Below are 23,236 nucleotides of genomic sequence, written 5' to 3'. Positions count from 1 at the left end.
GCCAGCCCAGGCACAAAAGGACCTGAGACTCTTATCTCCAATTAACCTCTAGAAAACAGGAAGTGGGGCTTGGCTCAAGGGTAGGGCAGTAGCCTTCAGCTAAAGAGCTCAGGGACAGCACCCAGGCCTTGGGGTAGGACAGTAGCCTTGAGCTGAAGACCTCAGGGACAGTGCCCAGGCTGAGTTCAAGCCCCATGACCCACAAAAAAAAAAAGAAAATACTTTTCAAGGAAGGATGACTATGCCATGCCCACAGGGGGGCAGTAGTGACCTTCATTTCATAGACTATCAATGGTTAAAGTCATTTTAGTTCAGTGTTTAAAAATATATGCAGTTAATGGGGGTCAGGGGGGAGGGAAAAGGGGACCAAGACATGTGAAACGGTATCAATGTATGGGAATTAATGCACCATCTATCTGGCAAATATCATGTAACCCTTCTATTAATTACAATAAAAATATATGAAAAAATATATGCAGTTAAGTATATATGTATGTGGATATATATACATATATGTATGTACATGTAATCTAAAACCTTTTGGGTTTTAGTAGTTTGAATTATACTGCTTCAAAGCAAGTGCTTTTTTTTTTTTGGTGGGTTGTGGGGCTTGAACTGTGGCCTGGGCTCTGTCCTTGAGCTCTTCAGCTCAAGACTACCACCCTACCCCTTGAGCCACAGCCCTACTTCCCATTTTCTAGTAATTGTAGATGAGAGTTTCACATTCTTTGGTGCCCAGGTTGGCTTTGAACCTTGATCCTCAGATCTCACTCTCCTGAGTAGCTAAAGCAAGTGCTTTTATAATCCAAAAAGGCTATTTTTGTGGTTTGAAACCAGGGCTCAAACCTGGTATCTGATACTTTTGCTTATTGGCTAGCACTCTACCACTGAGCCATGCATCTGAGCCCCAAAAAGTCTTTAGAAGCCATACTTATATATTTACAAACTTGTGCAAAAAGCTAGAGTTGGTCTCTACTGAAATTATCCTTATCTGATCTGGAATAAAGCCAAACACCCACAATAGATTCATTGGTTTGGTTCCTTTAGATTAATAATTGTTTTTCAGGTAGCTCTTGGCAGACATGTTGCTTTTTCTGTGTTGATGACTGCAAATTGGCATTGCTAAACAATCACATGCTAGAGTTGTCTTACCCAGGTAGATATAGCTTACTTTTTTTGCAGGGGTCAGTACTGTAATTTTAATTCAGGGCTTGTGCTTGCTGGGCAGGTACTTTAGTTATTTTTCCAGGAGGCTCTCTCATTTATGCCCTACTATGCAGTGAATTTCAGGAGGAATTGTGAGTTCTTTTTTTAGCATTTACTGAGTTGTGAATTAAATGGAAAAATACAGGGATGGGCAGCAAAATGCTCCCCTGCATAGGGCTTTTAGATACATACAGATTCTTTTGGAGGTCCAAGACTGTGTTCTACTCTTTATCACTTAGTTCCCTGTTTTTGCTTTTGTTTTGTTTTGTTTTTTTAATGAGATAATTAGAATGAAATTGGTATGATGTCAGTGTTTCACCCTCATTCCCACTGCGGCAGTTATCAAGCCAAGCTTTAATATATGAGAATACTAAAAAGCTATCCACCTTTTTGTATATGTGAGTTCCGATCCTGGGCCTTCTACTCAGGGCCTGGGCACCATCCCTGAGCTTTTTTGCTCAAGGATAGCACTCTGTTACTTGAGCCACAGCCAGGGGTAGGACGGTAGTTTTGAGCTGAAGAGCTCAGGGACAGCACCCAAGCTGAGTTCAAGCCCCATGACCCACCAAAAAAAAAAAAAAAAATGCACACATGGGCTAAAAATGTGGCTCAGTGGTAGAGTGCTTGCCTAGCATGCACAAAGCCCCTGAGTTTGATTCCTTAGTGCTATATAAACAGAAAAGGCCAGAAGTGGCACTGTGGCTCAAGTGGTAAGAGTGCTAGCCTTGAGCAAAAAAAAAGAAGCTCAGGGACAGTGCTGAGGCCCTGAGTTCAAGCCCTAGGACTGGCAAAAAACAAAAACAAAAAATGCATCATGTGCTATGGATATAGCTCAAGTAGCAGAGCACTGGCATAGCAAACACAAAGCCCCAAATTCAATCCTCAGCAGCACACACACACAAAACAATATCATGGGGTTGGGGAATATCATGGCTCAGTGGAAGAGCCCATGCCTGGAAAGTGCAAGATCCTGAATTCTGTCCTCAGCTCTGGGAAAATACCATGCACACACACACATCATGTTACAAAGTAGATAATTATTATATATTAGTCCATTGTATTTAACTGCCCTTTTACTAGAGATCAATACTGTTCTCATATTTCTAGCTGATGAACAGAAGTAGTTGGTGGAACAAAGCCTAGGAGAGCATGCTCCCTTACCATACTTAGCTCATAGTAAAGCATGCTTATAAACTTGCTGCCAAGAATAGATGCACAGCAGACTCAGGAGTGGGTGGCATCATAGTCTGTTAACTACTAATGTTCAGCATTGGCTGTGCCAAGAGATTGATTCAATTAGGAGAGTATAGCAGCTTACTACCAAGCATATTAAATTAATCCATTTTAAAGGAAAAATTTGTATAAGGTTTTGGGTTGTTTTTTTTTTTTTTTTTTTTTTTTTTGCCAGTCCTGGGCTTAAGCTCAGGGCCTGAGCACTGTCCTGGGATTTTTCTCAACGCTAGAACTCTACCACTTGAGCCTCAGCACCACTTCTGGCTTTTTCTAAGTATGTGGTACCAAGGAATCGAAGCTGGGTCTTCGTGCATGCTAGGCAAGCACTCTACCACTAGGCCAAACTCCCGGCCCCTGTTTTGTTGATAGATACGGTTTGAACCCAGGGCCTCCTGCATGCTAGGCAGGAGCTCTACCACTTAAACCACACTCCAGTCTCTTAAGAGTTTTGACACCATAAAATCATTGATTTGTATCATTTTGGATTAGAAAACAAAATTAAGGACATTAGTGTAAAAAGATAGTTTTTAATTTTTAGTTTGCCTCCATTTATTCACTCCACTGCACCTCATTTGCCTTTTCTACTGAAATAGGTGACCCCCATGCCTCAACAATACAGTACTCAAATCCTACTACCTCCGTGCTGGCCACCCTTGCGGCCCTTGCTGAGGCTTCAGCCCCCCTCTCCAACTCCCACAGAATCACAGGTAGGTAAGGGATATCTGCTGGGTGAACTTCCAGTCTTCTTTTGTTTTCAAAGCTCCAGCAGACTTAGTTTGCATGAAATATTAAAGAATTGTAGTTTCATTAGAGGCAGCTAGGATAAAGGGATATAGAATCACTGAATCAATGAAAAATATTATCAGAGTTGAATAACAGAGAATGACTCATTCCTTTATATTTCTACAAAAGGCTGGTTTGCCTTGACTCCAGTAGCTTTGGATTGAAATGTATTGTTTTAAATTCTTCGGTTTTGTTTTTTTTTTTAAAGATATTCTGTGCTATGTTTTGACTGAAACTATCTTAGAACAATTCAAAGTAGTAGCCTAGACATCTTTTATTAAAATACTAAAATATAAACGGGTTTTTTTTGGTGGGTTGTGGGACTTGAAATCATGGCTTGGGCACTGCCCCTGAGCTCTTCAGCTGAAGGTTAATGCTCTACCACTTTTTTTTTTTTTTGCCAGTCCTGGGCTTGAGCTCAGGGCCTGAGCACTGTCCTTGAACTTTCTCAAGGCTAGAGCTCTACCACTTGAGCCTCAGCACCACTTCTGGCTTTTTTCTAGGTATGTGGTACCGAGGAATCAAACCTGGATCTTCGTGCATGCTAGGCAAGCACTCAACCACTAGGCCAAACTCCCAGCCTGCTCTACCACTTTGAGTCATAGCACCACCTCAGGTTTTCTGGTGGTTAATTGGAGATAAGAGTCTCTCGGACTTTTGTGCCTAGGCATTTTTTTTTTTTTGTTTTTTGTTTTTTTCTGCCAGTACTGGGACTTGAACGCAGGGCCTGAGCACTGTCCTTGGGTTTTCTCAAAGCTAGAGCTCTACCACTTGAGTCATACCAACATTTTCTGCTTTTTCTAAGTATGTGGTACCAAGGAATCAAACCCAGGTCTTTGTGCATGCTAGGCAAACAATCTACCACTAAGCTAAACTCCCAGCTCCCTGGGCTGGCTTTGAGCCATATTCCTCAGATCTCAGCCTCCTGAGTAACTAGGATTATTGGCATGAACCATGGCCAAAATATATAGATTCTAATTGCCTTACCTTATGAACTTAATTTTGGTGTGCTTCTGTTCTTTTTTTTTTTTTTTTTGCCAGTCCTGGGCTTGAGCTCAGGGCCTGAGCACTGTCCTTGGATTTTCTCAAGGCTAGAACTCTACCCCTTGAGCCTCAGCACCACTTTTGGCTTTTTTCTATGTATGTGGTACCAAGGAATCGAACCCGGGTCTTCATGCATGCTAGGCAAGCACTTTAACCACTAGGCCAAACTCCCGGCCTGTGCTTCTGTTCTTGAAGTTTTGTTTTGTTTTTCCAATCCTGGGGCTTGAACTCAGGACCTGAGCACTGTCCTTGGGCTTTCCTCAAGACTAGCACTCTACCACTTAGCCATAGTACCACTTCCCACTTTTCTATGTATGTGGTACCAAGCAATTGAACCCAATCTTTTTTTTTTGGGGGGAGGGGGTTCATGGCACTTGAACTCTGTGCCTGGGCATTGTCCCTGAGCTCTTCAGCTCAAGGCTACCACCCTACCCTTTGAGCCACAGCACCACTTCCAATTTTCTGGTGGGTAATTGGAGGTAAGAGTCTCATAGACTTTAATACCCGGGCTAGCTTTGAACCGTGATCCTCCTCAGATCTCAGCCTCCTGAGTAGCTAGGATAACAGGCAGGAGCCATCACCCAGAGCTGAACCCAGGTCTTTATGCATGCTAAGCAAGCACTCTACCACCAGGTCTAACACCCAGCCCTGAAGGTGTTTTATTTTGGCATTTTCAATGGATTTAGGTGAAACCATGTTAATATCCTTTCTGATATTTAAAAACTTAAAGGTTTCCAAGTCACTTACCCACAGATAGTTTAATGTGAAGGAAAACCTTATAGCTTTATGTAAGTAGGGACAGACAGTCAAAACTAGGACTTGGTAATCATCTAGAAATCTTTGTAGAACTCTCTGACAAAGTTCTACTCTATCCGCCCAGTGAGGTGGTTCAGGCCTGGAATCCTAGCTACCCAGGAGGCTGAGATATGAGGATCAAGGTTCAAAGCCAGCCCAGGCACAAAAGAACCTGAAACTCTAATCTCCAGTTAACCTCTAGAAAATGGAAAGTGGGGCTGTGGCTCAAGGGTAGAGTGGTTAAGTTGAAGAGCTCAGGGACAGTGCCCAGGCCAAGCCAAGTTCAAGCCCCATGACCCACTGGAAAAAAAATAGTTCTACTATATCATAAATGAAATCAGACTGCTTTGATTTCTTTCTGCTACTGACATATGGGTGGTTAGAACATTCTTCTAATTCTAGTCTTTCCCATAAAGATATCTACTCAGGTATGTGTGAGTGAGTGACACTGCAGGGGGAAAGAAGTTTTAAAATTATTATTATATTATTATTAGCTAGTCCTGGGGCTTGAACTCAGGGCCTGAGCACTGTCCTTGGGCTTTCTCAAGGCTAGCACTCTACCACTTGAGCCTCAGCACCACTTCTGGCTTTTTTCTATGTATGTGGTACCAAGGAATCGAACCCGGGTCTTCATGCATGCTAGGCAAGCACTCTACCACTAGGCCAAACTCCCAGCCCTCGTCTCTTTCTTTCTTTTCTTTTTTTCTTTTTTTTTTTTCTTTCTGGGTCATGGGGCTTGAACTCAGCCTGGGCACTATCCCTGAGCCCTGCAGCTCAAGGCTACCACCCTACCCTTGAGCCAAGCCCCACTTCCCTATTATTATAAGGGTGATGTACAGAGGGTTACAGTTACATAAGTCAGATAATGAGTACATTTCTTTTTGGACAATGTCACCCTTTCCCTCGTTCTCTCCTAACTTTTACCTCTTATCCCTACCCACAAGTTATATAGTTCATTTTCAAGATAATTGTCTAGTGAGTACCCCTGCTACATTTGTTCACCCTTGAAAGGCAGTATATTCAACTTATCCCTGTTACTCTTTTAGTTTGTTCTTTGAGCTTGTATAAATCATTTAACTTCACTAAGTTTAGTTTTCTCATCTGAAGGCCTTTTTAGCATAACATTTAACTACTACTGTTTGTTCCCAAGAAATCTGAGTACAAGGCTGAGAATGTGGCTTAATGGTAGACTGCTTGCCTAGCATGCATGAAATGCTGGGTTCTATTCCTCAGTACCACATAAACAGAAAAAGCTGGAAGCTGCACTATGGCTCAAGTGGTAGAGCACTAGCTTTGAGCACAGACAGGCTCAGGACCCAAGTTCAAGCCCTGGGACTGGCAAAAAGAAAGTGGGGAAGAAAAGTGAGTTCAACCAGGTACAGGTGGCTCATACCTGTAATTCTAAAAGCTACTCAGGAGGCTGAGATATGGGGATCTTAGTTTGAAGCCAGCTAAAGCAGCTAAAGTCCCTGAGAATTTTACACCGATTTAATTACCAAAAAAGATACCATGAGGTAGTCTTAAGCAAAAAAAAAAAAAAAAAGCTCAGAGAACAAGGCCATACCCTGAGTTACAAGCCCCAGAAGTCGCACAAAAAAGAGCGAGAGAGAAATTCCTACCCATGGTGGCAGGAAATGTTTGCCTAATCACTTATTTTCTTTTATATAAGTATTTTTTTGGGGGGGTGGATCATGGGGCTTGAACTTAGGGTGGACTCTTCAGCTCAAGGCTGCTGCCCTACCTCTAGGCCTTGGTGTTGTCCTTGAGCTCAAGCCTACTGCTCTACCCTGGAGCTAAGCCCCACTTCCAGTTTTCTTAAGGTTAACTGGAGATAAGAGTCTCAGGTCCTTTTGTGCCTGGCAGGCTTTGAACCTTGATCCTCAGATCTCAGCCTCCTGAGTAGCTAGGATTACAGATGAGAGCCACCACACCTGGCTGCCTAATATTTCTTATCATGCTTAGTGATTCATCAAACTGAAAATATGAATTCAATATACTTCATATAAAACTCTTCAAAAGGAACCTGCTACATAGTAAGTGGTAAATGTAACTCTTATTTATATTACTGTTAATTTATCAGATAGGAAAACTATATATCATAGTTTTTCTATGAAACTTCAGTTTTTTAATTAGTAGATGTGCTATTTTGTTAACTTATTAACTGTGCTCATTTTATCGACTCTAATTTACAGTTAGACTTTTAAAATGGTCCTAAGAATTGGTTCCAAGAGCAAATCTATTGGGAAAACTCAACATATCTTCTATAGTGTAGGAGAATCACAATGTTCCTTAGCCTATTGAAGCTACTGATACTTTGTACCAAAAAAAAGCTTAAATATATTTAAATTATCATTTTAAAGATGTATTTATACATCAAACCCATCCATGTTGAAAGCAATTAGCATCTCAACAAAGACATTTTAGAAAATACTGTTCTAATCCTTTCCCTATTTTCTTTTCTTCTCTGACGTAGCATTGTTCAGAAAAGCTTTTGTAAAGTGTTGCAACTAACATTTTTTTCAGTTTTCCTTTCTCTGAAGTGTCTATTTCTAAGAGGATGAAATTTACTCCTTTTATTGGAGGCGGGGGTGGGGGGTGGGGGGCGGAACTTGGTCATGAGTAGGACTTGAACTCTGGGCCTGGGTCCTGTCCCTGAGCTCTCAGCTCAACACCACCACCCCACCCCCTTAAGCCACAGCACACTTCTGGTTTTCTAGTGGTTAATTGGAGATAGGAATCTCACAGTCTTAGTTCCCCAGGCTGGCTTGGAACCGTGATCCTCAGATCTCAGCTTCCTGAGTAGCTAGGATTACAGGCGTGAGCCACCAGGTCTGGCTTCTTTTTTTTTTTTTTAAGTTGAAATCTTAAATTTACTTTTGTTTTCTCTAGCTAATTCAGAGGAACTCATACAAGGAAATTCTGTTAATTCATCAATCCATCAAGTAGTGGGTGGTGGAGGCCAGAGAGTCATCACCATAGTGACTGATGGAGTTCCTCTGGGTAATATCCAAACTGCAATCCCTACTGGAAGCATTGGCCAGCCATTTATTGTAACTATGCAAGATGGACATCAAGGTGAGTTATTGCCAATAGACAATTGATTATTAAAAGGTATTTTAGGGCTGGTTGTATGGCCTAGTGGTAGAGTGCCAGGGTTTTTCGTCCTGGTCCCTCTCTACCAGCAGGAGGGATAGGGAGAACACACCCCGACCAGGACAAGCCCAGAGAGGAGAGGGCCCACTGACCGCCCGCACCCAGCCCTCCTTTCCCGGAGCACAAACAGAAGCATCAGGCAGGTTCATCAAGGCAGGAATCTCTCCCTATTCTGGAAGTCCCTCCTCCTAATATCCGGTGCCGGAGCCTATCAGCACAAAGGTGGGCAGGACAGGGAGGTCCACATGTTTACTCCCACTATAGGTCTCAGCAGAGAGTGATAAAGCAACAACACATTCGTAACCAATGGTAATCAAGTCTTGCGCCTCGCCTCTTGCATCTTGCCTTGTTGCCCCTTGCCTCAAAGCAGTAACACTTGCATGTTGCCTTGCCTCTCAGCAGAAAGTGATTACCGACGATATAGCTCAAAGTTAGACATGGCGTTACTTGGCCCCCAGCAGTAGAGTGCTTGACTAGCATGCACTAAGCTCTGGCTTCAATTCCTTGGTACTACATGCACAGAAATGTTGCTGTGGCTCAAGTAGTAGAGCTCTAGCCTTGAGAAAACTCAAGGACAGTAGCCAGGCCCCGAGTTCAAGTCCCATGACTGGCAAATTAAAAAAATAAGGAAAAAACAGGACTGGAAGGCATGTCTCATGTTGGTAAAGCACCAAAGAAGCCAAGCAAGTTCAAGGACCTGCAAAATAAATAAATAATAATAATATTAAAAGTAGTTAGGGTTGGGAGCATGGTCTAGTGGTAGCATGCTCACCTGGCATGCACAAAGCCCTGGGTTCAATTCCCCAGAACCACATACACAGAAAATACCAGAAATGGTGCTGTGGCTCAAGTAGCAGAGTGCTAGCCTTGAGCAAAAAGTGTCCAAGGACAGTGTCCAGGCCCTGAGTTTAAGCCCCAGGACTGGGAAAAATATATATATAGTGAGAGTTGAAGAATGCCAGATACAAAGAACATCTGAGAAAGAAACATGTTAAGGAACTGATAAAACCTAATTTCTCATATATATTTTCAGTCCTTCTTTACTCTTTATTCCTTCTTGTCTCTCTGTGAAGGGCCATATCTCACCTATTGATTCTAAAACCACAGAGATCAAAAACTGTATCAGGATATATTTCACTTGGTTATTTTTTTTTTTTACATTCCTGGGCCTTGAACTCAGGGACTGAGCACTATCCTGGGTTTTTTAAAGGCTAGAGCTCTACCACTTGAGCCACAGCACCACTTCCACCTTTTTCTATGTATTCATTACTGAGGAATCGAATCCGAACCTAGGTCTTCACGCGTGCTAGGCAAGCACTCTACCACTAGGCCAAACTCCTGACCCCTCACTTTGTTATTTAGTTAAAAGCAAGCAAAGCCTCTTTGTATTATGTATTCATTACCTCCAATTGGTGTCCTTTGGCTTGTAGTTCTAACTGTACCTGGTCAGGTTGCAGAGGAGACTATAATTGAAGAGGAAGAAGAAGAAGAGGCAGAGAAGCTGCCACTGACAAAGAAAGCAAGGATGGAAGAAATAAACAGTGTGGAGGAAAGCAAGGTAATGTTATCTTTAGAAGAAAAGAGAGAAACAAAAAACCATAACTGTTAAGCTCTGAACCTTTTTTTTTTTTTTTTTGCTAGTCATGGGGCTTAAACTCAGGGCCTGAGCACTGACCTTGGGCTTTTCTCAAGGCTAGCATTCTGCCACTTGAGCCACAGCACCACTTCCAGCTTTTTTTTTTTCCTATGTATGTGGTACTAAGGAATTGAACCCGGATCTTCATGCATGCTAGGCAAGCACTCTTACCACTAGGCCAAATTCCTTGCCCCAAGCTTTGAACCTTTCTTGTTTTTTTTCTTTTTCTTCCTTCCTTTCTTTCTTTCTTTCTTTCTTTATTTCTTTCTTTCTTTATTTATTTATTTATTTTGTCGGTCATGGGGCTTGAACTCTGGGCCTAGGTGCTGATCCTGAGTTCTTCAGTTCAAGACTACTGCCCTACCCCTTGAGCCACAGTGCCACTTCCAATTTTCTAGTGGTTAATTGGAGATAAGAGTCTCAGGGACTTTAGTGCCTGGGCTGGCTTTGAACCGTGATCCTCAGATCTCAGCTAGGATTACAGGTATGAGCCACTGTGCCCAGCTCTTCATCTTTTATCTACTTTCTGGATATATATAGTATAATACAGACAATAAGAATTAAGAAATGTGGGGCCGGGAGTTTTGCCTAGTGGTACACTGCTTGCCTAGCATGCACGAAGACCCGAGTTCAATTACTCGGTACCACATACATAGAAAAAAGTTGGAAGTGGTGCTGAGGCTCAAGTGGTAGAGCTCTAGCCTTGAGAAAGTCCAAGGACTGGCAAAAAAAAAAAAAAAATGTTTACCATGGTTTGCTTTACAGGAAGGCCGTGAAAGAGAGTTACTGCAGCAGCAACTCCAGGAGGCCAATCGAAAAGCCCAGGAGTACCGACACCAGCTCCTAAAGAAGGAGCAGGAGGCAGAACAGTATCGCCTTAAACTAGAGGCTATGGCCCAACACCAGCCTAACGGAGTTGATTTTGCTATGGTCGAAGAGATGGCTGAGGTGGACACTGTAGTAGTAACAGAGGGGGAGGTGGAAGAAAGAGAAACAGAAGTGAGGAGGTCAGGAGGTACCACAGAGACTAACATTGGTGTTTCCATAGAAACTGTTTCATCTTAGACATGCAGGAGGAGCCACAATTTGTACCAAATACATCTTAACTTCTTTTAAGAAGGAAATTCAAAGACAAATGTATTAAAATTAATATCCTTAAGAAGAAAACTATAACAGGATATAATGGTTGGACCCAGGAAAGCTCTGTATGCAACTGGAAAATTCAAAGCCATATTTAGGGAACACTTCTAAGGGACCCAGCGAATAAGGACCAAATTTCTCAGCTTACCTGAATGCTTTAAGCATAGAAGCAAATGAGTGCTGAATGTTGTGGTTTGATTATTTTTATAAATAACTGGTTTTATATAATACACACCAAGAGCCTTTAATAATTATGCCTGATGGGCTGGGAGTTTGACCTAGTGGTAGAGTGCTTGCTTAGCATGCCCAAAGACCCCGGTTCAATTTCTCTGTACCATATACATAGAAAGAAAGAAAAAAAAGCTGGATGGTGCTGGGCAGAGCACTTGCCTTGAGGAAAAAGCCCAAAGGCGATGCTCAGGCTCTGAGTTCAAGCCCCAGGAATAGCAAAAAAAAAAATTATGCCTGAAATTTTCAAGTGACCTGATACTTTTTGCCTTATATTTTTAGAACTGATTAACAAGGAGATTAGAAACAAACTTTGGGGAAATAAAGAGGAATATATTCTTCTAAAGGATTCTACTCTTGACTGTCCTGAGGTAATTTTACTGAAAGTAAGTTACGATCCTGGTGTGTGTCTATAAGCCAACCCTCAGAGGACAGAGGCGGTAGGGTTGCCAGTTTGAGGCCAGCCTGGACAGCATAACTAAACTGTCTCCATCATGTGTCCACAGCTCAGATATCAGTTTAAAAAATGGAAATATTGCTGGGGGTAGAATGGGCACCTACCATGGATAAAGCTGGGTTCAACTTCTAGCAACACATACATAATTTTTTTTAAAAAATATAGCCGGGTGTGAGTTGGCTCATACCTATAATTCAAAGTACTCAGGAGGCTGAGATTTAAAGGGTTGAGGTTTGAAGCCAGTCTAGGCAAACAGCACAGCACAATATCCCCAGTTACCCAGAGAAATACCAGACTGGATGTATAGTAGAGTACCAGCTATGATCAGGAAAGACTTATAAGCACTAGCCCATAAATGCAGGCCTCAGTACTGGCACAAAAAAAAAAAAAGAAAAACCTTGAAATTTAAAAACATAAAACTATAAAGAACACTTTATGTGGAAGAATTGTTGTATATAAAACTCAAGTCCTCTGGCTATACTTTCACAGTGCTGGAAAATGGCCAACAAGAGGCTTACTGGGCTGTGAAACTCTGGTCTTGAGATAACTTTGTATTGACTGTATTTTAGAAAATTGTAATCAGGAGGGTAGTCTGAACAACTTGTTTCCAGACATTTATTTATGTAAAATTGAACTCAGACTCTTCAATTTTATAAAATTATGTTGAATCTTCTGTCAGGAGACATGAATTTTTTTATGGCATTTACATCTTCCATGCCTAAAAAAAAAATCACAGAGGGTAGTAGAGATAATGAATGCTGATGATTATAATTTTATTTCCACTTGATTTGGGGTGAATATATTGCTCTGTTTCTCTAAGATTGGGCTAATACAGAGCTTTGTGCCTTATCATTGTATCGACCAGGGGAATAGCAACTATCTGTGCGTGCTATAAAGTAAGAAACCAAAGATTATGGCCCCTTTGTCTATCTTCCTCCCTTTTCTCCTACTTCTTACTCCCTTTGCCAGTGACTTTGGTTAAGTTCTCATAGCTGGTTTTTTTTGTTGTTGTTGTATGTCAGCATGAGGATTTTAAAAAAGAAAGAAAGAGGGCCAGGAATGTAGCCTGATAAGAGTGCTTGCTTACCATGCACTTAGCTCTGGGTTTGATTCCTTGGTACCACATATACAGAAAAAGCCAGAAGTGGTGCTGTGGCTCAAATGGTAGAGCACTAGCCTTGAAAAGACCCAAGGACTGTGCTCAGGCCCTGAGTTCAAGCCCCAGGACTGACGAAAGAAAGAAAGAGGAAAGAAGGAAGGAGAGGGAAAAGTTACGAAGAAGTTATAGTGCCTTTGAAATCCAGACCTCACTATTTTAGACATGCTTGAGAGAGAGGGCCAAGTAAAATTTCAATGATTATTTAGAATGTGGTTTTCTTAACTGAAGGCCATGTGGGAAACATGCTTTTTGGAGGGTGGGGGTGGGGATGTTATGCCAGTCCCAGTACTTGAACTCCAGGCCTAGACACTGGGCCTGGGTGCTGTCCCTGAGCTCTTTAGCTCAAGGTTACGGTACTAACCCTTGAGCCACAACTTCACTTCTAGTTTTATAGTGATTAATTAGAGACTTTAGTGCCCGGAATGGCTTTAAACCATGATTCTCAGATCTCAGCCTCCTGAGTAGCTAGGATTACAGGCGTCAGCCACTGCGCCCGGCTGGAGCTTTTATTTATTTTTATTTATTTTTAATTTTTTAGTTTTTTTTTTTTTTTTTTTTTTTTGGCTCAAGGCTAGCTAACACTCTGCCACTTGAGCCGTGCTCTACTTAGGAAAATGGTCAACAAGAGGCCAACTTAGGGCTTTTTTTTTTTTTTTTTTTTTTTTTTTTTGGTGGTTAATTAGGGATAAGAGTCTTATGGCTTTCCTGCCCAGGCTGGCTTTGAACTGTGATCTTCAGATCTCAGCCTCCTGAGAAGCTAGGATTGCAGGTAAAAGCTATCAGCACCTATCAAACTCATGGATTTCTAATTTGGAGAACCTGGAAGTTAACTTGATTATTTCAGTAATTTGTTGTAGTGTTTCTAGGTGCAGAATCATTTTGGGTTCAAAATAGACTGAAAATATAATTCCCCAAACCAAATTTAGTAAACAGAATTAGGTATTAGGGATTTGTTTTGAAATTAATCTTGGCTGCTAGCCACTAAGCTAGGTTTTCTTCTTGGTTCTGAGTACCTAGCACTTCCCAAATGCCTAGATAAGAGAAAAAGTGAAATTGTATTTGCTATCAAGTTAGCCTGTTGCTATCTGAAGAGCTTTTCCACCCCACCCCCAGGCCCTTTGGGAATCAAGTGCTAACAATTAGGCCGCCATGTGTGGCATTTCAGACCTTAGCTTAACTATAAGGACCAAGAATCATTTTAGATGTCTGTTGCTTTTGTTCTTTGTGTACATGTTGGTTTTAGTCTTCCTCTTCACCCCTTATCTTCCTCTTTCCCCCCTGCCCCGCCCCATTAAGGGAGGAGGAAGAAGGGAGCAGAGGTTAACCCAAGATTTCCAGGCCCAGCCACCCAGATTCTGGGGAGTACTGATTGGGGAAGGAGAATATCCTTTCGCACTCCCTTCTGTGCTTCTAGAGTCCACATCTGTAGAGAGAATTGTGAAAGATACCTTTGCACTCAAAAATAACACGTCAAGGGGCCAGGAGTTTGGTAGAATGCTTGCCTAGCATACATAAAGACCCGGGTTCCATTCCTCGGTACCACAAACGTAGAAAACAGCTGGAAGTGGTGCTGAGGCTCAAGGGTAGAGCTCTAGCCTTGAGAAAGTCCAAGGACAGTGCTCAGGCCCTGAGCTCAAGCCCAGGACTGGCAAAAAATAATAATAACAGGTCAAGTCATTTTTGACAGTAGAGTACCTAAGATAGGAGTAAAAGAAGAGGTAGAGAAGGAGAGAAAGGAAATGTCTGAAAGGGGTGCACAGAAATAAATGTATCTGGGGCCGGGAGTTTGGCCTAGTGGTTAAAGTGCTTGCCTAGCATGCATGAAGACCCGGGTTCGATTCCTCGGTACCACATACATAGAAAAAAGCCGGAAGTGGTGCTGAGGCTCAAGTGGTAGAGCTCTAGCCTTGAGAAAGTCCAAGGACAGTGTTCAGGCCCTGAGCTCAAACCCAGGACTGGCAAAAAAAAAAAAAAAAAAAGAAAGAAAGAAATGTATCATTTTTATTTACATGGAATAGGCTGTTTAGTATCCCAGAGAAGGGAAGTAGGATTTGATCTCCAATAATATTATAATGGAAAGGTTGGTGGACAAAGATGCCTTCAAGTAGTTAGAAATTAAATATTGGAAGACAAGAGAGTAGAGTGGTATCCTAGAGCAAAAAAGCTGAGTGAGAATGCAAGGCCCTGATTTCAGGCCCCAGTACACACAGAGAAGAAAAAAAAATACATATTGAGGCTTCAAATCCCAGCAATCAGGAAGCTGAGGCCAAAGGACCAAGAGTTGGAGACCAGCCTGGACTACATAGAAATATTGTCTGAAAAGAAAAAGTAAATTTAGAAGGAAAATGAGGGAACAGAACAACAACAAAGAGCTGAGTAGAGGTGGCTTATGTCTGTAATCCTAGAGGCCACTTTGAAGGCTGAGATTGGAGGATCACAGTTTGAAGCCAGCTCAGGCAGAAAAATCCAGTTAACCAACAAAAAGCCAGAAATGTAGCTGTCAGAAGTAGAATTAGGACTTAGGTGTGGTAGAGCACTTGAGTGAAAAAGCTGAGACAGCACTGAGGCCCTGAGTTCCAAGCCCCATTGGCAGTTTTGCCAGTCCTGGGGCTTGAACTCAGTGCCTAGGCACTGTCCTTGGCTTTCTCAAGGCTAGAGCTTTACCACTTGAGCCCCAGCAGTACTTCCAGCTTTTTCTGCGTATGTGGTGCCAAGGAATGGAACCCAGGGTTTCATGTATGCTAGGCGAGCGCTCCACCAGCAGGGCATGCTGCTGGCTTTTTTTTTTCTTTAGCATAGTTATTGAGAATCAACTAACAGACACGTAGTTGAAAGTTGGTGCTTGAACCAGAGAAACTTGGGAGTTAAGGGTGGTGCCTGCTTTAAAATAATGCTGCTTTTGTAATATCAGTATTAATATCAGGAAATTTGACCCTCTATTGGCATTTTGGTCTTAAGCCTTTGCTGTAAAAAGATAGAAAAAAAATTTTAGTACTTCTGTTCTTGTTCCTGGCTTCAGGGAAATGAATTATAAATGTATAAATATACATTCCCTTCTCATGCCTGACATTGTGGGATCTTTAAGTTGTAATGCCAAAATTAAGGTATCTTGAGCAAAATATGAGAGAACTTGGCTTTAGGGTTACCAGTTTTGAACTCAGTGCCTTAAAAGATATTCGTTTTTCTTGTTAGATATATATTATTTTTTACTTTGATTTTCCTCTATTTCAGCTTTTATTGCATTATTAAAATTTTATGTCTGTTCAGTAATACTAGAAATCTGTGGCATACAAAATAATTTTTTTTATTTTGATATAAAACAATTGAATTTACTAGCTGGCTCTCCATTTGTTAAGTATTGAATAATAGGTAGTTTTTATATGCAATTCTTGATGTATGTTACTGTACCTATTTGTAAATACATATGAATTTTTCTACTAGTCTTGATCATTTTAGGCTCATCTCTAAATTACCTGGTATAACCTGGAAATTTTAAATTTAGTCAACACAGAGGGTTTCTTTGTATCCAATGAATGGGCTGAAAATGAGGAAGAAAAAGCTTTTTTATCTTGCCCTTCTCTGTCAGGCAGTAAAGAGAAACCCAAGGAGTGAAGTCTCAGAGGGAGCCAGTATCTGGCAGTAAAAGGGAATTATTGCTAAGTGCTGGTAGTTCATGCCTGTAATCCTAGTTATTCAGGAGACTTAAGAGCTGAGGATCAAAGTTTGAAGCCAGCTTCAATTAACTATCCCAAAACCCAGGAGTGGAGATGTGGCTCAAATAGTAGAGTGCAAGCCCCAGAAAAACAACAGCAGCAACAACAGAATAGAATTGATTAGCAGATAGTGTGATAATATGTGTGGGGATAAGATTTTGCCCTAGTTATTTGAGAATTGCTTGATATTCTCTTTTCTTTGTTCAGCCCAAAATGGAATACATGTCGAGGCACCTGTATGCACTTTGGGTCCTTATCTATCTCTACTTTATGTGGTGATTCTTCCCCCCCTTCTGAGTTAGTACTCTGTTTGCTATGCCAATTTATCTAACAAGAGACCAGAATTGGAAAAGATGAGAATTGAAATTAAATAGCTTTGAGCCTCTGGTGCTGCCCTTAAAATTAAAAAATAAAAAAAAAATAAAACCTCTTTAGGATTTAGGGGTGTAGTGACATTCCTAGACTCTGCAGTAGCAATTTGGTCCTTCCTCCTTCTCCCTGCCCCACTACTGCCCCCAGCTTCACTGAGGCTTTCCCAGGCACTAGAACTTAATTAGTAGGTCATCTCTAATCCTTGGACCTTATCTTTTGGACCCCTTCTCCACATTACCACTTATTTTGTTTATTCGAGATGATTTGTTTCTAAGAATTAATCTAGGTCACACCTTCTATGTAGCTGTGCTTCCTAGTTGGTTTCAGAAGCCTGCTCTGTCTGCTCTGCTGCCTGGCTTAATGGTGGCAACTCTGTTCCTTGACTTTGCCCAATGTGTTCTCCTTCTGCCAAGGCCAACTGTGTTTTTGTGTTTTGTGGGTTTTTTGTTTTATTTTGTTTTGTTTTGTAGAGCAGTGTCTCTAGATTCTTCTACAATGTCTTCAGTTTTCCAGAGTATCTGACAGCTTTATGTACAGAAATTTCAATTTTAGGAAAACCTCAATATCCTTTCCTTCTTTTAAAATTTAGGATTATATAGTTTGATTCTGATAAGTTTTGTGGATATGTGTGTGTGGATGAGTAGTTATGTGAATATATACTTATACAGATCTATATTATACATGCAATTTTTGTATTGTCAGTTAAAATAAAGATTTTTTAATAAAACATTAGTGTCATTGACTTCTTTTTCATCATGCAAGCAAAAATTATATCCATCCTCTGATCCTATTCATACCTTCCACCTTTTCCTTGCCTATTACGCCAGAGCTAGGTATTCTTGAAAGACAGGGCACGCTGGGGTAAAAATTGAGGGGGGGAGGGGGGCTGGGAGTTTGGCCTAGTGGTAGAGTGCTTGCCTAACATACACGAAGACTCAGGATCGATTCCTTGGTACCACATACATAGAAAAAGGCCAGAAGTGGTGCTGAGGCTCAAGTGGTAGAGCTCTAGCCTTAAGAAAGTCCAAGGAGAGTGCTCAGGCCCTGAGCTCAAGCCCAGGACTGGTAAAAAAAAATAAATAAAAAGAATTGTGGGGATGGGACTTTGGCCTAGTGTTAGAGTACTTGGCCTAGCACGCACAAAGACCGAAATTCAAGTCCTCAGTACCACATACATAGAAAAAAGCCAGAAGTAGTGCTGTGGCTCAAGTAGTAGAGGTCTAACCTTGAGAAAGCCCAAGGACAGTGCTCAGGCCCTGAGTTCAAGCCCCAGGACTTGAAAAAAAAAAAAAAGAAACTGAGAATTAGAGGAGTTTTTGACTGCTTCCCTAAATATACCTACTTGCCTACCAGTAGATATTTAAGAGAGGAGAATGGTAACTGAAAGAAATGTCCTGTGTCTGATGTGGGAGTCATTGCTGAGCCAGAAAGAGAAGAACACTTTAAGCTCAGGGAGGCTTGGAAGGAGTGAATTTGCACTAGTGGCTTTAGTTAATAAGGTTGTTTGCTCTCTTGGCCCAAATTCAGCACTCATTTGTCCATTATATACAAGGAGCTATCTGGTTGTAGCAAAATCCTCATTGATAGCTAGAGTTGAATAAACAAATTAGGCCAGCTAGAGGAGGCCCTATTTAGTGTGCAGTGTTCTCAAAAAGTGTTCCAGCCAGCACCTGCCAGTGGTTCACATCTGTAATCCTAGTTACTCAGGAGGTTGGGATCTAAATCTTCAGGTTCAAAGCCAGCCTAGGAAGGAAAGTCTGCGAGACTCTTACCTCCAACTAACTACTGAAAAACCAAAAATGGTACTATGCCTGTCTAGTATAACTAGCCTTGAGCAAAAAAAAAGTAAAGGACAGCACCCAGTCTCTGAGTTCAAGCCCAACAAAATATAAAATAAAAAAATACATATAAAATAAAAAATGTTATATATAAAATTTAAATATATGGGGCCGGGAGTTTGGCCTAGTGGTAGAGTGCATGCCTAGCATGCACAAAGACCCATGTTTGATTCCTCAGTACCACATATATAGAAAAAACTGAAAGTGGTGCTGTGGCTCAAGTGGTAGAGCACTAACCTTGAGGAAAGCCCAAGGACAGTGCTTAGGCCCTGAGTTCAGTCTCCAGGACCAGCAAAAAGAAAAAAAAAAAAAAAAATATATATATATATATATATATATATATATATATATATATATATATGAATTACAAGGTAATTCTGACAGGTCCCCTGCGAATGTATATGTGATTGTTGCTATACTGAAGGAAACTAAGCCTTGAGAGGCAAACTAAGTTTGGTGGGGCATGGGTGTCTCATGTCTGTAATCCTAGCTACTCAGGAGACTGAGATCTGAGTATGGAGCTTCAAAGCACTAAAGACCCTGAGATTCTTATCTCCAATTAACCACTAGAAAATGGGAAGTGGAGCTGAGGCTCAAGGGGTAGGGCTATAGCCTTGAGCTGAAGAGCTCAAGGACAGTGCACAGGCCCAGAGTCCAAACCCCACGACTGACAAAAAAAAAAAAAAAAAAAAAAACTCCAGGACAGTGCCTAGGCTCTTTGTTTAAGCCACAGGTCTGGCAAATAACCGTGAATTAGGGTGGCTTTCCTAAGATTTTATGACAAGATTCCTCCCCTCATAGGAGATTGACAGAAAATACAGAAGATGCTGGCACCAGTGGTGCTTACATTTACAATCTTAGCGAATTAGGAAGCTGAAATCTGAGGATTGAGGTTTAGAACCAGCCAGGACAGAGAAAAAAAAAAGAATAGAGGTATGGTTGATGTGGTAGAATGCCAGTCGTGAGAAAGCTGAGGAAGTACTCAAGACCCTGGAATAAAACCATAGTACCAAGACAAAAGAAAAGAAGACTAGAATGGGAGCAACTTGGCAATAACTACACCTATGAATGTCTCAAGCAAGACATCCAGGAGGTATGGGCGATTAAGGTTAGAGAGGACCGAGGCCAGGAGTTTGGCCTAGTGGTAGAGTGCTTGCCTAACATGCACAAAAACCAGGGTTTGATTCCTTGGTATCATACATAGCAAAAACCAGAAGCAGTGCTGTGGCTCAAATGGTAGAGCTCTATCCTTGAGAAAACCCAAGGACAGTGCTCAGGCCCTGAGTTCAAGCCCCAGGACTGATAAAAAAAAAAGCGCAAACAAACAACTGCTGAAAGCAGATGAGTGTCCTGAGTGTCTTGCTGGGAGCATAGCTACCAGTAGAGTGCTCACCTAGCATGCACAAAGCGCTTGGTTCAAGTCCTCGGTACCACATAAACAGAAAAAGCTAGAAGTGGGACTGTGTCTCAAGTGGCAGAGCACTAGCCTTGGGCAAAAAAACAAGTGTACAAGGACAGTGTCCAGGCCTTGACTTCAAGCCCAGAACTGGCCAAAACAAAAGGGTCACAGACTTTCTTGCCTGGGCTGGTTTTGAATGGCAGGCCTCAGGTCTCAGCCTCCTGAGTAGCTAAGGTTACAGGCTTGAGCCACCAGCTCCTGGCTACATGAGATTCTTATCTTTAGTTAACCAGCAAAAACCTGGAAATAGGACTGTGGCTCAAGTAGTAGTGTACCATCCTTATGAAAAAAACAAAACAAAACACTAAAGCAGTACACTCAGGCCCTTGATTCCAAACCTTAATACTAAAAAATATATAAATATGGGAGAGCCAGGCATAGTGATATAGGACTATAACCTAAGCACCTTTATTGTTTTAAGCATGTTGTCTACATCCTGTTGGAACCCTAATACAGCTGATATCATAGGTTTCATATTTTATCTCTGCACTTGAAGCTTGATCTAATGTGTTTAGTCTTAAATTCGCTATTGTTGGTTATGTGTGTGTCATGGTCCTAGGGCTTAAACTCAGAGCACTGCCCTTGAGCTTTGGATAGTGTTCTACCACTGGCCCACTGCTGCACTTGCAGCTTTTTTGTTGTTTTTTTTTGTCAGTCATGGGGCTTGAACGTGGCCTGGGCACCATCCCTGAGGTCCTCAGCTCAAGGCTACCACTCTACCCTTGTGTCAAGCCCCACTTTCCCATTTTCTAGAGATTAGCTGAAGATGAGTCTCAGGTCCTTTTGTGCCTGGGCTGGCTTTGAACCTTGATCCTCAGATTTCAGCCTCCTGAGTAGCTAGGATTACAGGTGTGAGCCACCTCACCTGGCACTTCCAGCTTTTTGATGGTTAACTGGAGATGAGTCTCACAGACTTTCCTGATTAGGCCGGCATTGAACCCCAATCCTCAGATCTCAGCCTTCTGAATAGCTAGAATTCCAGGCATGAGACACCGTGCCTGGCTGATTTAACATTTTTGAAGAACCAAATGCTGGTAATTGCTGGTAGTAGTGATTCACTTCAGTGTGTTTGAAAGCATAGAATGGTGGCATCCAGATCAACAACTTCAATAGAGATAGCTCAGGCCCTTGTGACTTAGCTCCCAAAGAACTCAAGATGTTAAACAGCTTTTCAGGCTCTTTGACTTTGGAACCTTTTGTGTGTCAGGTCCCCAAAGCCTTTTTCAAGCTGATGGGCTCTGTCTGCTGGGGCACTGGTTTCTCCATAACTAGAATACTTCTGAGAAATCAGCTTAGAAATCCCCAAGGGTGCCAGGTGATAGTGGCTTCCACCTGTAGTCTTAGCTACTCAAGAGGCTGAGATCTGAGGATGGCAGTTCAAAGCCAGCCCCACAAAAGTCCATGAGACTCTTATTTCCAATTAACCACCAAAACACTGGAAGTGGAACTGTGGCTCAATTGGTAGAGCGCAGGGACAGTGCCCAGACCCAGATTTCAAGCCCCACGATCGACAATAGACAAAAAAGAAAGAAAGAAAAGGAAAAGAAAGATCCCTGAAAATAAGGACTCTAGCCTACTGATACAACTGCTCTACCATCTGAGCCACGCCCATAACTCTGTTTTTAGATGGTTTGTGAGCTATGGTCTTGGCTTAATTTGTCAGGGCTAGCACAGAAATCCTCTTACTTCCACCTCCTGAATAACTGGGACTGCAAGCTTGAACCACCATGCCCAGGTAATTCTAGTTTTCTTTTTATTTCTTTTCTCTTTTATTTGAGGGCACTGTCCTTCAGCTTTTGGTTCAAGGCTAAAACTCTACCACTTTGAGCCACAGTGCTATTTCTGGTTTTCCAGCAGAATTGGAGATAAGAGCCTCCTAGACTTTTCTGCCTGGGCTGGCTTGGAACAGTAATCTTCAGAGCTCAGCCTTCTGAGTAGCTAGGATTACAGGTGTGAGCCACCAGTGCCAGGCTCAAGGACTGTTATAGTCACAGCAACATAGGAGTTTCTACTGATCATGATAGTCAGGCTTAGACATTGTGGGTAAGAAAAGTCACCATAATCAAATAGACTAAAAAATGAACTTCCTTTACAATTACATCACAGCCAGGACTTTACCTGTAAATTGCTGTTGCTTGCAAAGAATTACAGCACTAAATTTCCACTGCATATATAGTTTACCCTCAATATCTCTGGATTCTACATCCACAGATTTAACTTGTAACAACCTGTCATGCTGCCAAATTCTGTTTTTGTTTTTGTAAAAATGCTTAACCTGAGCCACAGGCTCACGCCTGTCATCCTAGCTACTCATGAGGCTGAGATCTGAGGATCAAGGTTCAAAGCCAGACCAAGCGTGTGGTGTTTACCTTTAAAAGCTCAGCCCCACTGGTGCTTGGGGCTGCTATCAGCCCAAAAGTGGAGAGCGGTCACTGCTGCTATTAAAGTGACTCCTAACTCAGTTCACTGGGTGCTGGTGACTTTATTGCTGGGGGCTTAGGTCTCCCCCCCCAAATGGCTGAGATAGTACAAACTAACCACAGAGCAAAAATATTTGATGAAAAAAAACTATGCTGAAAAAGTGGAGGCTTTTATCTCTTGTCATTGTTTCTAAACAATACAGTATTAACAGCTAATTACATAGTATTTACATTGTGTTAGGGGTTATTGTTTTGAAAGATTAATCATCAATAGATGCTTTAAAGTATACTGGAGTATATACACACAGGTTATAGGCAAATACAATGCCATTTTATATGAGGGACTTGAATATCCACAGATTTTTAGTATGAACCAATTAGTAGAACCAATTCCCCCATGGAAAGACTGTGTGTGTGTGTGTGTGTGTGTGTGTGTGTGCGCAGATGAAAATCCTGGGGCTTAGACTGTGTGTGTGTGTGTGTGTGTGTGTGTGTGTGTGTGTGTGCAGATGAAAATCCTGGGGCTTAGACTGTGTGTGTGTGTGTGTGTGTGTGTGTGTGTGTGTGTGTGTGTGTGCAGATGAAAATCCTGGGGCTTAG

The 23,236-nt window shown here is 41.8% G+C and overlaps 1 protein-coding gene across 3 annotated transcripts in view; it reads left to right on the top strand.

The window, feature by feature from the left end:
• Gabpb2 (GA binding protein transcription factor subunit beta 2) overlaps nucleotides 1–11,826 on the top strand; it is a 29,002-nt gene extending 17,176 nt beyond the window's left edge. For 2 of the 3 annotated variants that reach the window (XM_090341038.1, XM_090341039.1), the window contains 4 exons: nucleotides 3,033–3,146; nucleotides 7,951–8,131; nucleotides 9,643–9,772; nucleotides 10,616–11,826. In XM_090341038.1, coding sequence (XP_090197164.1) covers nucleotides 3,033–3,146; nucleotides 7,951–8,131; nucleotides 9,643–9,772; nucleotides 10,616–10,915 — 725 coding nt within the window. In that variant the 3' untranslated portion in view covers nucleotides 10,916–11,826. The remainder of the gene's footprint in view (nucleotides 1–3,032; nucleotides 3,147–7,950; nucleotides 8,132–9,642; nucleotides 9,773–10,615) is intronic. The other variant, XM_090341040.1, reaches the window with a different exon arrangement.
• The last annotated feature ends 11,410 nt before the right edge of the window (nucleotides 11,827–23,236 follow it).

The sequence above is a fragment of the Megascapheus bottae genome, chromosome 10 (assembly GCF_031878675.1).
Source record: "Megascapheus bottae isolate mThoBot1 chromosome 10, mThoBot2.hap1, whole genome shotgun sequence".
NCBI classification, from domain to species: domain Eukaryota; kingdom Metazoa; phylum Chordata; class Mammalia; order Rodentia; family Geomyidae; genus Megascapheus; species Megascapheus bottae.
Note: the sequence above shows the minus strand (reverse complement) of the source record. Positions and strands in the feature narration are given on the sequence as shown.